The 15,454-nt window shown below is 37.7% G+C and overlaps 1 protein-coding gene across 1 annotated transcript in view; it reads right to left on the bottom strand.

The window, feature by feature from the left end:
* Window positions 1–937: 937 nt before the first annotated feature.
* CWH43 (cell wall biogenesis 43 C-terminal homolog) overlaps window positions 938–15,454 on the bottom strand; it is a 42,080-nt gene continuing 27,563 nt past the window's right edge. The window contains exons 11-16 of the mRNA XM_006922491.1: window positions 15,101–15,236; window positions 13,298–13,447; window positions 8,392–8,536; window positions 4,938–4,999; window positions 4,023–4,178; window positions 938–1,200 (exon numbers count right to left, since the gene is read on the bottom strand). Coding sequence (XP_006922553.1) covers window positions 1,122–1,200; window positions 4,023–4,178; window positions 4,938–4,999; window positions 8,392–8,536; window positions 13,298–13,447; window positions 15,101–15,236 — 728 coding nt within the window. The 3' untranslated portion in view covers window positions 938–1,121. The remainder of the gene's footprint in view (window positions 1,201–4,022; window positions 4,179–4,937; window positions 5,000–8,391; window positions 8,537–13,297; window positions 13,448–15,100; window positions 15,237–15,454) is intronic.

Raw genomic sequence — 15,454 nt, 5'->3', positions numbered from 1 at the left:
AGGGCTGGCTGCTCATGACGTGGCAGCTGGCTTTTCTCAGATCCAAGAGGGTGAGACTAAGGCAGAGACCACAATATCTTTTATCACCTAAGCTTGCAAGTAGCATGCCGTCTCTTTCACTTTATTTTCATCGGAAGTCATCGAGTCTAGCTCACACTCAAAAAGAGGCTAATTAGGTTTCACCTATTGAAGAAGGTGCCAAATCATTTGTGGACATATTTTTAAAACCACCACTGAGACATAATGTTTTGCCTAGGGCAATATGCTCAATGACATGTTTATTAATTAGATCCAAGGAACCTCCTTAGATTGTGACATAAAACCTTTGGAAATTCTCTCTCTTGTAATTTTTATCTCTGCCCTCAAAGATAAAACAACACTCAGGGCCCATTCCAGTTCTAAGATGTATGTGCCTCCCTGAAGAGCATTTAAATCACCATTCTTTGTGGGCATGGTGCTATTAGATTGAATTCTCCAATCACCTACCTGCTCAGTTCTAGGGAAGAAAATTCACTCCATGGGACTCTTCTGTGTGTTATGGTGTGCTCTCTGACAACTGGTGGCCTGACTTATTAGACCTCACTGCAGTGTGTCATGTACAGCCATGGAGTGATATAAACATGAGAGAAAAGATAGATGATTCTACCATAGATCAAAGAAGGATGGTGATGGGCATGCTGATGTTCCTGAGTCAGCAATAGTTGTATATACTCATTACTCTTCTAAAAATTAGATTTAATCTTTAAACATATTTTCCCTGCTTTGTCCCAAGAGGGATTTAAGACTGTTTGATTTTTGTAAGTTCATCAATAAATCAATTTCTTATTTTTAAGCATTAAAAAAGTAACACATTGTAATGATTTTATTTCTAGAAGCAAAATTTTCTTATATTACTCCACATTCTATTTTTTATCAAAAATTTAAGAAAAACAATTTGGAAAAATGCCTTCATTAAGCAGTATGTTTTATATATTGATAGAATTTCCCACTGCATAGATACCATACTTTTTCAAAATTAAGGCTCTTTGTAGCTTCTCACTTTCGTTCATCTCTTCATTTTATTTTATATACTTTTGTTTTCCTTAGACTCGCACAGTCAATGAATTCTTGTTTTAAACAGTTCATAAAAAGTATTTGGGAGTACTCATATGAAAATGATGGTTGTTCTCATAATTGTGTCCTTCTTTGTAGGATCCAAATCTGAAAAAAAAAAAAAAAGTAATTGACATATACAAACCATTCAGAAAGATATGTTCTTATGTAAAATTTCAACCATCACCTATTCTGGTTTGACTTATCTGTCATAAAATCAAGAGAGGTGTGATCAATTAATAAAACAGCAAATGAAGAACTAAAAAAAAGTTTCATACATATGGGAAAGGCATATGTATTTTAACCTTCGAAGTCCTCTTTCCATAGTTATGGATCATTCCAAAAGCATAACTGTTTAAGAATTATTGGCTGATAACATTGATGAAAAATAAATCCGAATTTTCTCTCTAGTCCTCAGCTTGAATAATATCCATTTTACAGGTTAAAAGATCATGAAAACTGATATGTTATTCATGTTACAATTATCCATTTTGGCACACTTTCAACTTCTCAGTCTAGTGCTTACATGCTGTAGCTTAACTATTTACTTTACTGGTAAAAACTCAATTACATAGTCTAGCAAATGAAATCCTTGACTTCCTTTTCCTCATCAGCAATCACAATTTCCAAATAACCTCCATAATGTAGGAAACAGAAGATCTGTTTACCTTGTCATCCCAAAACAATGATAAGGAATATTAAAAACTTGCCCAACCTTTGACCCTGCTGTTCCACATCTAGAATTGAGTCGTAAGGAAGTATTCAAGGATATGTTCAAAGATATAATAAAAAGCCTGTGGAAGACTTTTTATAATAATGGAAAAATAAATGCAAAAATAATTAAATTGATTAGCTAGAGTTTGGTATATCTGTACAATGGGATATTATGCAATCATTTAAAAAGTATTTTCAGAAGAATACTTTTATTATGGAAGAAAGTTCATAATATACATTTGGATGAAAAATATCAGGTTAATAAATAGAATGAATAAACATATACACACATACGTAAATATGTTTCATACACTTACACAGTTGGAATAATTGTGTGATATATATGCATATAAAAAGCAAAGATGTATTCAAAAAGATTACTAGTGATAACTTTTGAATTGCTTATCTCTCCACCAGAACATAAGCTCCATAGGACAAAGACTTGGTCTTATTCACCACTGTGTTCGGTGTCTAGCACAAAGCCTAGCACAGTGCTGGCATCATGGGACTCAATGAATATCTGTTGAATTAAGGAATGGGATTTTTGGTAAATTAGTATTGTTTGACTATTTCTATTTCATAAGTTTTCATATGTATATATTTTTTGATAAGGAATTTTTAAATTAAGGCAGGCTTTCTACTTATACTTCCATTATTTTCATAATTAAACTAAATGGGAAAGCAGATCTAGCTCCCTTCACAGTTGGTTTGGATCAATATGCAATTGTAATTATCCAAAAATATTTTATTTGTATTTCTCTACACTCATGGTATATAGAGAATAAGGAAACAGGAAAGCTTTTGCTCCCAAGATCTGGTTCCATTTAAGAAATCACCTCAATCAGCAAAAGAGAGAAACTATTTTACTTCTACTGTTACTGCTACAAATATTATTGTTCCTATTGCAGCCGTTGACTCCTGAGCATTCACCAAGCACTAGTCTAAGAACTTTATGTGTCATTCGAATCTCAAATAACCTCAGGAAGTAGGCATTACTATTTTTCCCTGCTTGCAGATGAAGACTTGAAGCTGAGAGAAGTTAAGCAGCTTGCCCACAGTTACTTAGCTCTTCACTGGCAAAGTGAGGGTTTGAACTAGGCGGCTTGACCCCAGAGCCGATGCTCTTCACAACCACATTACACTTGCAAAGAGTGAAAATGAATACAGTAATGGAAGCAAATCAAGACTTGGCTATAGCTCTCTTTACATGCATTATCTACATTATGGTCCAGTTTCTTCATCTTGTAAGGAGAGACAAGAAAAAAAAGAAAGAAAATGGATAAATGTCCTTTTTTTCCCCAAACAAAATGATCTCTGAGAGTTTCTATAGCTATTAGCTCGTAAAAACAGTAGAAACATCTAGTAATGCTATATATGACATGTTCTGGGTTTGGTTTTATACAGACATTTCCTCTCATTATCCAGTCATGGGAGGAGAAAAGAGCACATACTCCAAACCACATGTTTTGCTACAAATAGATTTCTCAGATAACCTCTGTTTAAAACTAAACAAAACCCAACATATTTCACATGGCAGAATATCTGCAATGGAAATGAATGATCCACTCTCCATAGTCTCAATCCTATCTGCATGTTAGAATAACCTGGGAAGATTTTTTTTAATCCAAAGCCCAGACCGCTGATGAATTAATTGGCCTAGGGTGGTGCCCAGGTAGTGGTAGCTTCTGAAAGCTCTCCAGGAGAGTCTAATGTACAGCCAGCACTGAAGATCACAGCGACCCAATGACACTAACAGGCTTCCTACCTACTTCTTAGCTTCGTCACTGACTAGCCATGTAACCCTAGTGAAGTTACTTCCTGTTCCTCTGCTTGAACTCATTTACCTATAAAATGGAGATGACAAGAGTACCAACCCAGTGAGGATTAACTGAGATAACACGCAAAGAAAGCACTTGGATCAGGGTCTGAGAAACACTCAGATATCACCTATCATGATGGTTGGTGATAACGATGATGACACCGATGTGATCTTTTTTACCTGAGGCTGGGACTACAACATGTTTCTCTACCCTAGAAAGCAGGCATTGTAACTTCAACCCAAGCAGGATTTTATCATCTTTAACATGAGCTCTCTTACCTGAACGAAACTCTAGATCCAAATATAATTTGTAGTTCACTGTGGGATAATATCAAGGTCCCCAGAGGAGATGCTGTGCCTCATAACTGTAGTCTACAACATAAAGGAGCTCACTCACCTGGGATTGAAGTGAATTTTCTCAGGAACTTCCCTGTGGTCCGTGACTACTTTCTGGTTGTCTCTATAATTAATGGGATCATCAGGGATTCTAAATTTGGCCATCTGAATTTCAGAGTCACTCAGTTCAGCATGGGAGATCCTTGCATAACCCAATCTGTGGCAGAAATAGAAATGGTTTGTAAAAGTTTTATTGTCATTCAGAAATTTGATGAGATCTACTAGATAACACCTTAATTATTAAGCCAATTTCCCATTTCTAACTCTACTATGTATATTACTAGAATTACCTTGATTTATTACTTGGAATATTTATCGACCTATTGCTTTTATGATATAAATAGATAAGGAATATGACATAGATTTAATTAACTAAACACGCTTGGCAACCTTACTCTCCTTTTTTATACTAATGAATATTCTGTCTACACAAATTGCCTCTCACACAATATATTTTGGAATATACATAAAATATTCATTTTTTTGATATGAGATGATATTTTTTTAAAATATAATTTACCTAGAGACCTCACCACAATATAGTAGTGGCTCTAACAAGTTAGTTAACTTACCAAGATTGCATAATTAGAAGTTGGCAAAGCTGGAATTCAAGCCCAGTGCTATTTTATTCCATGGTCCATGCTGTTTACACCATATCATACTTATCATACTTAATAGGTTATATAGTGTCCTCTATGTATAATTAAGCTTAATTTGCTTAGCCATTTATTCCTTCTTAAATCATTATAATGGCTATGACTTGAAAAAAATGTTAAACTACATAATGAGCCAAATCAATGTTTATAAAAAGTAATAAAATTAATTAACTGCTTCCATAAAGTTTTTCCCTCCAGGATAGACCTGAAAGATCACAGTAATAATAGATTTTTTAAAAAAATCAAACACCTATGCTCACCTGATCAGCCCTCGATACATAATGTATTCACACCATCTGTCTTGATCTGTGCTGTCAATATCCTAATAAACAGAGAAGAGAATGTTTAAAGCATAAAACAGTGCTCTATTCTGAACTGCCAAAAAATGTGTAAGCAACAGTAATAAGTATGCCTTTGTGCATGCTATTTGCTCTGCCTGGCTCCTTCTGATCCTTTAAGGCCCAAATTGTTTATTCATCCTACAGATATATCTGGAGCACCGCCATATGTCCATCCAGCTCTTGTACTAGACGCTCAGAGTACAAAGATGAACATGGTCTATAGAGGGAGTTAGGCAGAGAAATCAACAATTACAATCCAGTCCCTGGCTCCCTGCAGTTTTCCAAGTCTCTCATCTCAAACAGAATTTACTGAATCTTCATCGGTCATCCTACATATGCACACCAGCTGCACTGTGTACGGTTATTTATTTATATGTCGCCGCCCTCCCCTTCCTGAGCTGAGGAATTCTTAATCACTTTGGCTCCCTGGTACTTAGCATGAAACCTGGCGTTTGGCAGGCACTCAGTCTGTGTTTGTTAAATTGAATCACTGGAAATAAACACATTTGCGGAATAATCATGAGTCTTTTTGATGTTGAAAGCTTGAGACCAGGGTGGTTTTTCATCAAAGAAGCAGAATATACATTTTTTTTTTTCTATAGCATGTTGGGAAAACTCTAAATATGGAGGGAGATTTTATACCAAAGAAATTTTCATTTTCTTCTTTTTAAAAATCCTATAAATAAAAAATATACCCAACTTTTAACCATTTATCAATTTTACTATTAAAATTTGATTTAAAACATTTTTAAATCACAAAAAGAATATACCACAATTTATTAGCTATTTCTTAATTTTTTTGTAAGCTTGGTGGTAGACATATGGATACTTGTTAATTAATCTTTACTATTTTATTTCCCACACATATATATACATTTATATATATGTATACATAAAAATTGTAATAAATTTTAAAATTTAAACAAAAATCTTAGTGATAAAACAAATTTTTAAAAAGGACTGTTCTGGTTTGCCTTGGAAAGATAAAAATTTAGTCATTTAGCTGTATACACTTGAAATAATAAACTGAATATGCTTAACTGTCATTTTATTAGGTTTTAAAAAGATACTGTCAAATTTTAAGACTGTAGAATTTAAATACTCATCTCTTAAAGAGAAAAATCTGTTCATCCAAGCATTTATGACCAAAACCACTCTCTGCATTAATAAACTTCTTGATAGAAAAAGCTATATAAGAATCCACTGCCAATCTTGATACAGCTTCTGACCATAATCGCAGAAACCAAGAAATGATTAAATAAAAATCAAATCAAATTCCTCTTCCCCAACACTATGCATATGCCTTACACACACACACCACACACACGCACACACTTATACACATACAATGTGAGAATTCCCTCTTATAAGAGTGTAATTTTTCCTTAGACTTGCCAAATATCATCTTATCTAACATTCTTTTTACTTCATAGACTATGTACTTATACATTTATCTTATTCGATTTTATACATAGTCAGACATGCATCATGCATATATTTTAGCCACCACTTATTAAGTGCCTCCTACATACAAGGCTGAGGGCTTTGCAGACGTTTGCTTATACTTCATCATCATAACCTTACAATACAATAAGGTGTGCTATCACCACATTACAGATACAGACATTGAGGCCCGGAAAGGTTATGTAACTTGCCCCAGGTCACACAGCTGATAAATGCAGCACCAGCTAGGCTAGTCAATGATAATGGACCACATGGAGAGAGAGGCCCAGCCAACAGCCAGCACCAAGGCCCCAGACATGTGAGAGGGGCCATCTTAGACCTGTCCCCTCAGTCACAGCCAAGCCATCAACTGACTGTACAAGTGAACAGAGGCAAGAACAGAAAACCACCAAGTCCACCCACAGAATTATAAGAATATTAAACCATTGTTGTTTTAAGCCACTAGATTTGAGGTGGTTTGTTGCATAGTGGTAAATGAGTGATGCAGCCTCTGTGATTCCACACTCTCCATGCTTTTTACTCTCTGACCTCTCCTTAATCTCTTTTCTGAACTAATCTGCCTTCTCTTCCCTCATCCATCACTCCCATGATAGCCACATTAAATCAGGGGTAAATACAAGTGTTGGGGGTCAGTTTCCTAGAATTTCCCTTCAGAGATAACTTGTTTATACTCTTGGGCCCTTCTTCATCCCCTCTTCTATCTTGCTAACTAGAACATGGATACTGCCTTCTTAGACCATGAGGCAAACTTGGGAATGGAAGCCTCATAAAGTGGAACCACAGATAGAAGGAACACATTCCTGACACCAGAGTGTCATACCAGTGCTGAATCACCTGCCCAGACTTTTACATAAAGTATTAGACTTCTGTAGCCAAAAATAGAAAATGAAAAGAAAGAAAAGAAATACATTTATCTATTATTGAAGCCACTGTCACTTTGTGTTTTCTGTCACATGCAGAATACCCTCATTATGCCCCGTTCTCCTTCACTTGTCCTTCCAAGCACTTGATAAGATGAATAACCTTTTCTCTCTGCAGATATTATTTCAAGTCATGAAGCAGAAAACAAAATGTAAAGGACTAAGACATCTACATGATGCTTAACTAAATATAACAATGGTATTTCTCGTTATAAATTAATGCAGTTAGCATTTTGGTGTATGTGTCAGTCTCAGATTTGATTTGTGTCAGTTCCCCAAAGTGCACTGACAAATTCAAGCGTTTTAGACATGAATAGGTAAGGACTAGTGCAGTCCTGAGGCCGTCTAGCTGATCAGCCAGCCTCTTTGCCATTTTATTTTACTTTTTACTCTTGACATCGTAATTAACTTCCATAATGGGGCAGATTATATTTTTGAAACATGCTATAATAACTCACTTTCTGTACAGTATTCTTACAATGTGATTTTGATACCCTTTAATGGGTCTTATATGTCTTCCACTTGAATGTGAGCACGCTGCAACAATGGCAGAAGTCACACTATATAACTTATAAGGCTAGGTAATACAAGGCAATACAGTTTCTTTCTGGTTCTCTTGGGACACTTACTCTTGGAACCTGGGCATCATGCAGCAAGGAAGCCCAAGCAGCCCATGCATGGATAGAAACCAGGGCCCCGAGCCAAAAGCCCATCTGAGCTCCTAGTCAATAGCCAGCACCAACATGCTACCTGTGAGTCATCTGCAGTCCCCAGCTGAGCCACCTAGTTTCACGGAGCAGAGATGAGCTATCCCCACTGAGCACTGTCCCAGTTGCAGGTACATGAGTAAATAGATGGTTGCTGTTATTTAAAGCCAGTACATTTTTTGGTGGTTTTTCTATGCAGCAGTAGGCAACTGGAATACATATTAAGTTGTTGGGGTTTTCGCCCCCCACTTAAAAATGAAGAAGATTTTAAGATTGTATTACCTTCACATTGCCATGTTCAATGAGCTGTCGATAATCTCTGGAACCAGGTGCTGAAGTGATATATCCCAGAAATATCACTTGATTAGAGCTACTTTTCAGTAGTTTTGAAACAGCAATAGCCTGAAGTTTTCTGTCTAGGTCATCTCTAAGAAAAATGTAAAAATGTAAATTTTTTGTATTGCAAAACAATTTTTTAAACATCTCAGGTACCTAAGTTCCCAAAAAATATCTTCAGTAGAGCACAAACCCAGAATAATTCCTACTTGGGCAAATGTCTTAATGTTATGGAAATGAACCAGATACAGTGCTTCAATTGAGTAGGCTGACAAACTTTTGACTAAGGACAACATGATTTTCCCCCACAAATCATTTGGAGTCAAGTGGATTTAAATATTTATTTTAAAAACAGCATTTGTTCAACTTTTCATCAGAAGAAATTATGTCACTGATCTGAGACCTGATAATCAGTATTGCAGCTAAAGACTGATAGAGAATCCTAACATTCACAGAACATACCTGGCTTATGTAACCTACTCAGCTCCCTCAAATGAACACTTTCTAAAAGAGGCTCTCCTGGTCAAATTCTAGCTAAACAGGATACTTTATTATTCTAAGCACTGTCAATATATAACTGAAATAATTAGGCAGGTTCATCAAGCTTTTGGCAGGTTTACAGTCAATCTATTTGAAGAAAACTAGGGCCATCATATTTAATGTGATCCAGCCAGAAAAACTGAAACAAAGTGAACTTAATATAGAGAATCAGTTACCTAGGTGATGAGAAGCCAAACGGCAGTGAGTGAGGCAACCAGAGTTTAGCAACAATGAGAAGCCAATATCACCTCTAGAGCAAGAGAAACAACACGAGGAGATGATATTCTCAGAGTCCAAAAGCTAGCCTTGGCTGGTGGGAGATGGCACTCTAGAGGAGGCTGCCTGGAAGGACCTGGGGCCACAGAAGATACTCAGCTGCTGTGCGAAGCACCAGAGAAAGCAGAGAGAGGATGAGAAACACCCTGGCTTCTCCCCTCCTCCTGCCTTGCAACCTTGCACTATGCCTCCCATTGGCTACACCTACCCAGAAGCCAGAAGGCAACAAACTCTGGAAAATGTGGTTCCCTGCAATGTGTAGCTGAGAGGAAGACAACCCAGGAATGGATCCAAGAGCAAACAGGCAGTAAAACAAACACAGGCATTTACCGAGAAAGATAGCTAATGAATGATTGATTAAGAAAGAAAGCAATGACAAAGGAAGATAGAAGGAGACCCCCGAGGACCAAGAAGATTGGAGAAACCTCATTAAGGTAGGATCTAAAGACAGGTCTAAGCTCAGATATGTATGTGTGGACAGCTGAGTACTATTAAAAGGTATCTCAAGAAACGGAAGCGTGAAAAGAATGACCATTTGTTTAACATCTTTGATACTGAATTCTCATAACTGAGAGAAAGGTGGCATTTAGCTCTATTTTTAAATGAGATTAACATGCATATGGTTATTTTCCGTCTCCCCTATGCAGCAGATCCATTCTTGCCCCTTCTCTATGCCCTTGGAGTCTGACCCCTGCAGATTTCATCTCCTGGGCTCCCTTGTCTGCTGACTTCCAGTTATGTTTGGCCAACAGGAGGCACCAGCAGGAGATGAAAAGTTGGAGGAAAGAGAAGTCAGGGCATTTCTTCCGCAGCCCCTCTGGCAGTAGCTACATTCCCCGTGCCTGGTGGCCTCTCTTCCAGGTTCCAGATTTCCCTCTGGGAACACTATTTCCTCTGCCCTTCCCTAAGGATGGTAATGATTCCCACTGTTACTAGTGTCTGAGTGCCTTAGCATCTCTCTTCTCTGTTCCTTTAGCCTTCCAACGTATTGGTAAGTAGTCCATTAAGTCTGCAGTGAATTCTGTTCCTTCTGATACATGGAACTAGGATTTAAATCTAGGTATAGAAAATCCCAAAGTCACTGCAACAGAGATAGTGTTTTCATATAAATATATTTTAGCAATATATTATTGGAAAATAATCTATGAATTTGGTCTTATAGTTTCTCAGGAGATAAATCTTATTCAGTGATAAAAAGAAAAATAGAAAATATATGTATGGATATAAGGGAGAGGGAGAGAGAGAGAGAATACATACGTTTTCTGTTTTCTTATCTGTTAATATTTGATTAGCCCTATAAACATTATCATGTGGGCTGAAAAAGAGAATTTTATCCAATTTTCAGAGATAAGAAGACTGAAACTCACTGAGGTTATGTTACAGCAGAACCAAAACTAGAACATAGGTCTTCAAACTACAGGTTCTGTGCTCTTTCCCCTTTGCACATGTATGCATGTTATAGATAAAAATACAAAATGGTGATTAACTGATGGCTCGGTTAATGGCTTAAAATTGAATAAAAAGTGATGTGTACCTAAAGACTTCTAAGAAACACTGCTATTTCCTATTTATTGGCTGTAAGGAGATATTTGTGTAGTCAGCAATTTAAAAAATTTTATTGAATCAGCTAATTACATGCACAAGCATTCTGTAATTTATTCCTGATATTTCACATTTGTGTGCCATAATCACTAGAAAAATAAAATCTCTAAATATTTATTCACAGTAAGAATTTATTTAGTATTGGAGAACAAGGCAAACGAAAACATGTAATGTGGTCTCACAAATTATTCGAAGCACGTTCTTTCTCATGTCACTTGTGGGGACATGGACTGTGCTTCAGACACGGCAGGTGCTTGATTTGTGCTTGATGAATGAATTCTTCTTAAGCTGCCTGACGTACTTTACATTTAGAGTTGTCTGATTTGGTTTGATAACAATGGCCAGCATTAACTGAGCACTTACTATATTTGTATACTTTGCATGAGATAATACATCTCATTTCTCACATGAACCCTATAAAATAGGCAAGATTATTGCTCCCAATTTACAGATGAGAAAACTGAGGCTCAAGCTAAATAATTAGTGAAGGATACTCCTGAATTAGGATTCAAGCCGTATTGTCTGATTCCAGGTTTTGGAATTCCACACTCTTAACCTTTAGGCTACATTGCCTCCCTCCCAGGAGTTAGATCTCAGTAAGTGTCAGTTACTATTGCTACCGCTGATGTTGTCATTATTATTAAATCAAGTAAGATAGCAAGTAAAGGATATGGTGTTCATCAGAGAGCTTTACAGACGTGGTTAACAGGCAGTTAGACAAAGCTATACTTCCTCTTTTCCAGACATTCTGAGGGCTGTCTTTTAGTCTTCTCTTCCCTTTCAAGTCTATTCTTCATATTGCGGAGGAGGTTGGAGGGAGTTGAAGGAGGTGGTGGGGAAAGCAAAGGGAAAAAGGAAAGGAGTGGATTCAACTGTTTCTTAGGTTTAAACTTTGCAAACTTTAAACATAAAAGTGCCTATTTAAAAAAAATAAACCCAATTCAAGTGCAATTTAAAGTCAGTAGAATGAGTTCTGAATGCTTATACTTGCTACATGAAAATTACTGGGGGAAACAGAAGGCATTTCTTCAAACAGTTTTTTTTTAAAGAGAAAATGAACTATCTGTATCATCTATCTTCCAAACATTCTTATTTCTGAGGCAAGCAAGAGTCTGATTAGCGAATGATTCACATTAATTACTTTGGATGGCTTGTTTATATTACTTATACTCTGACTTATTTTGGAAAGTATGCAAGTATACTTTCACAGAGCCACATAACACTGTGAGAAAAAGCAAAGTAACCAGGAAAATAAAAGTAGCAGACACGTTTTGTTTAGGTAAAACTTATACTACGACAAAGTTTTTTCTAATGTTCTGTATGTCACTTTAAAGCTTGGTGGCCTCTTGTGTTATTAATGTGGATAGGATCTGTATGCCCTATTTTATAGCACTTGACATCAGTGTTTCTATTATTATTACAGTGTGTTTACTATGGTAGAGTATAAATTATCTACCTTTATCTTTGCTTTTACAATATATTCTTGGCATTATTTGTGATTTACTCAGTACTAAGTCAAGTCACTGGTTGTGAAAACTATTCTTTAGGGATAAAACTCATTCTCCATTCCTCATGTCTCCTTGTAGAGGGACTTTCTTGGAAAGCTATCTTTGGCCTCTCTCTCTCTCCACCCTTTACTTTTGGGAAGGATTTTTATAATTAATTAAGTTTGGAAGAAGTAACTGGGCAGGCTTGTCTCAAATCCTTCTTCTCTCTTCTCCTTGGAAACTGCCCGTTTGCAGACAAGCTATTTTCTGGCTTATTCTACTGACCAAGGCAAGAGCTTGACAGGGCAAACTCTGCCCCTGATGGGTAGCTTTGCTGTTTTTGGAGAGCCAGTGTCATGTATTATCAAGGGATGTATTAGCAGGTCCATATAGATGCATTAGAATTAAAAGTGGCATTCTGATCTCCCTGCCAGATACCTCTGCTTACCTATTAGTTGACTGTGAAAACATGAGGGAAAATAGAATGTCACTTAGTACTCTCAAATCCCAACCTTAGTCCCAACTGTAGTAAGCCTGTAGGAAAAGGAAATTTTATTTTTCTACCGTCTAGTTAACCTAATTCCTAGCTATGTGACCCTATTGGACAAGTCATCTAACCTCTCTCAGTCTAGTTTCTTTATCTGTAAAATGGGGCCATAATAGTACTTACTTTATACAAAATGCAGACTAAATACAATAATTTACTTAGCACAGCATCTGCTTGGTAACTGCTGGCTAACATGGCCGTCACTGCTGCCCTCTACCACCGCTAAGGACCACCTGCCTCTCAAATGTTTCTTCAGGTGATTTTTAAAAGCAGCAACACAGGATAAAATACTTGGGGTGAAAAGAAAGAAGTAAGAAAGATCACTGCACAGAAATCAAAGTAATGTGTTAATAATATTTCTTGGCATTTGTGTACTGTTAGATAAACCAAAGACACCCACTCATGATTCCCAAAGTGTGTCACAACAAAATCCACCCATTTGTTGGAGATGTTGACAGTCAGTGTTATGGCTGGTGCAATCTCGCCCTCTGGTGACGGAAGAAGGTGATGCTCCGATTTCACAATGGGATATCTTGACAAAACCATAATCCTGTATAGGAATGAAAAGGAACATCATTGTTGGGCCGGCAACATCATGCAGACAGGAGTAAGCAAATGTGTTAAAAAGGGATGTGTCACACTTCAAGCATCCCACTGAGGGGCATTCAGAGCAATAATATGGCAGTTGGCTTGTCAGTTCCCTGCATCTCTGCAATTCAGCCTGTCTCACTGTGTCACTAAGCACAGCACTTTAACTGGAGACACAAAAAGGGCAGTATTAGTAATACACCAAATTTATTTTACCTGCATTGTCACTCTGACAACATATTTGCATAAACAATTCTAATATTAACACATTTGTGAATGCACGATCTCACCAGCAAAGCCATGATGTAACAATTTACTAAATTAAAAATTAAAAACTGTCCAATAACAATATGAAAACATGGTCTGCCTCACTTGTAAATCAAAGAACTACATATGAAAAGGATGAGCGGAGTTCGGCCTCAGCCGGCCCCTCGTCCCCGGCTGCATGCACACTCTCTCTCTGGCCCCCTCATGCAGGCCCTGCAACAGGGCCGTCTCTACAGTAATGGTGCCTGGATCCACAGGTCCAGCGTGTCCTGTCCTACTCGGCTCTCCAGGTTACCCACAATTGCCTCCTGGGCGTCACTTTACTATCCGGGGCCATCTCATACATAGCACAATCCTGCTACTCTCCTGGTCGTTCCAGCCCCATCAAACAGCATCATCTCCTATCAGGTATTCTGGTCAAAACCCTACATGTTGCCCTTGGTGCTTCACTTCCAGGCCCCTGACATCTAAACCATCTGTAAGTTCTGTCAACTCTGTTCCAAAACAGTTCCTGAATTTGCCCCCTTCTCTCCATCTCCACAGCTCCCGCCGTCATCTCTCACCTGTGCTAGTCCATCTACCTCGTCATCTGTCTCCCTGCGCCTATTCCAGTTGCCAACAATCTGTTCTTCCAAGAATAGCCAGAATGATCTTTTAAAAATATAAGTCAGAACAGATCACTCCTGTCTTAAATCTTCCAATAGCTTCCTATCACAACGGAATTAAATCGAGTCCTCAGCACAGATTATGGGGCTCTCTAAGATCAGGTGCCCGCCTGGCCCTCATTTCTTACCAGCCCCCCGTCAGGCACACCAAGCTTGATTCTGCCTCAAGTCTTTACCCTGGTGGTTCCCTCAGCTCTTTCCACAGCTGGGTCTTGGGTCTTTATCACGAGGTTTTCAAGAGACCTTCCTGACCATCCTACCTATATGAGCATCCCCTGTTGCCCCTGCTCACCCAGTACTTTCTCTCTCGGTAGCCTGCTTCTTTTTCTACATAGCGCTTAATCACTAGCTCAAACTATCTTATTTACTTCTTTGTGTACATGTTTATTTTCTTTCTTCACACTAGAATGTAAGCTCCATGAAGACAGCATTCAGGTCAGACATGCTTACTGTTATAATCTCAGCACCTACCTTCAATGGTTTATAATAGTGAAGAACTGAAAATATCCAGTAACAGGGAAACCATTCAAACAATCATGGAACATGTATATCTTCAACACGTCCTCATCCTCCAAGAGGCATCAGTGGAGCACAGTCATAGGACTAAGGTTTGACAGTCTCCAAGCCTATGCTGCCTAGTCTTTCAGGACTATGTTCAAGATTAGCACCCAAGGTGCACTCACCCCCAAGTGTGATCCCTTGTGCTTGGACCAAAGTCAGTATAGAAGCCCAACCTCTCCCCCAGCCACATGGCTAAGTCATTGTTCCCGATAAAAGGCTTAGAAGCATCACTCTCCAAAATCGTTATGAAATCTGCCCCTGTTCAGGAAAAAAAAAAAAAAATGCACGTGGTGATTCACCACAGTAATGCAAAAACAGTTAGCAAACTTTTACTCATAAATCAAAAACAAAGTAATTCCTGAAGGGTCACGAAAGTGAAATGGCTCAAATCTGAGCTATAGACAATTTTCCCATATTTAGTATGTAATTAATACAAGGGGCACCTTAAGAAAATGCAGGAGAGGATAAAAACATAG

Source organism: Pteropus alecto, unplaced genomic scaffold (genome assembly GCF_000325575.1).
Source record: "Pteropus alecto unplaced genomic scaffold, ASM32557v1 scaffold57, whole genome shotgun sequence".
In the NCBI taxonomy this organism is placed as follows: Eukaryota; Metazoa; Chordata; class Mammalia; order Chiroptera; family Pteropodidae; genus Pteropus; species Pteropus alecto.
Note: the sequence above shows the minus strand (reverse complement) of the source record. Positions and strands in the feature narration are given on the sequence as shown.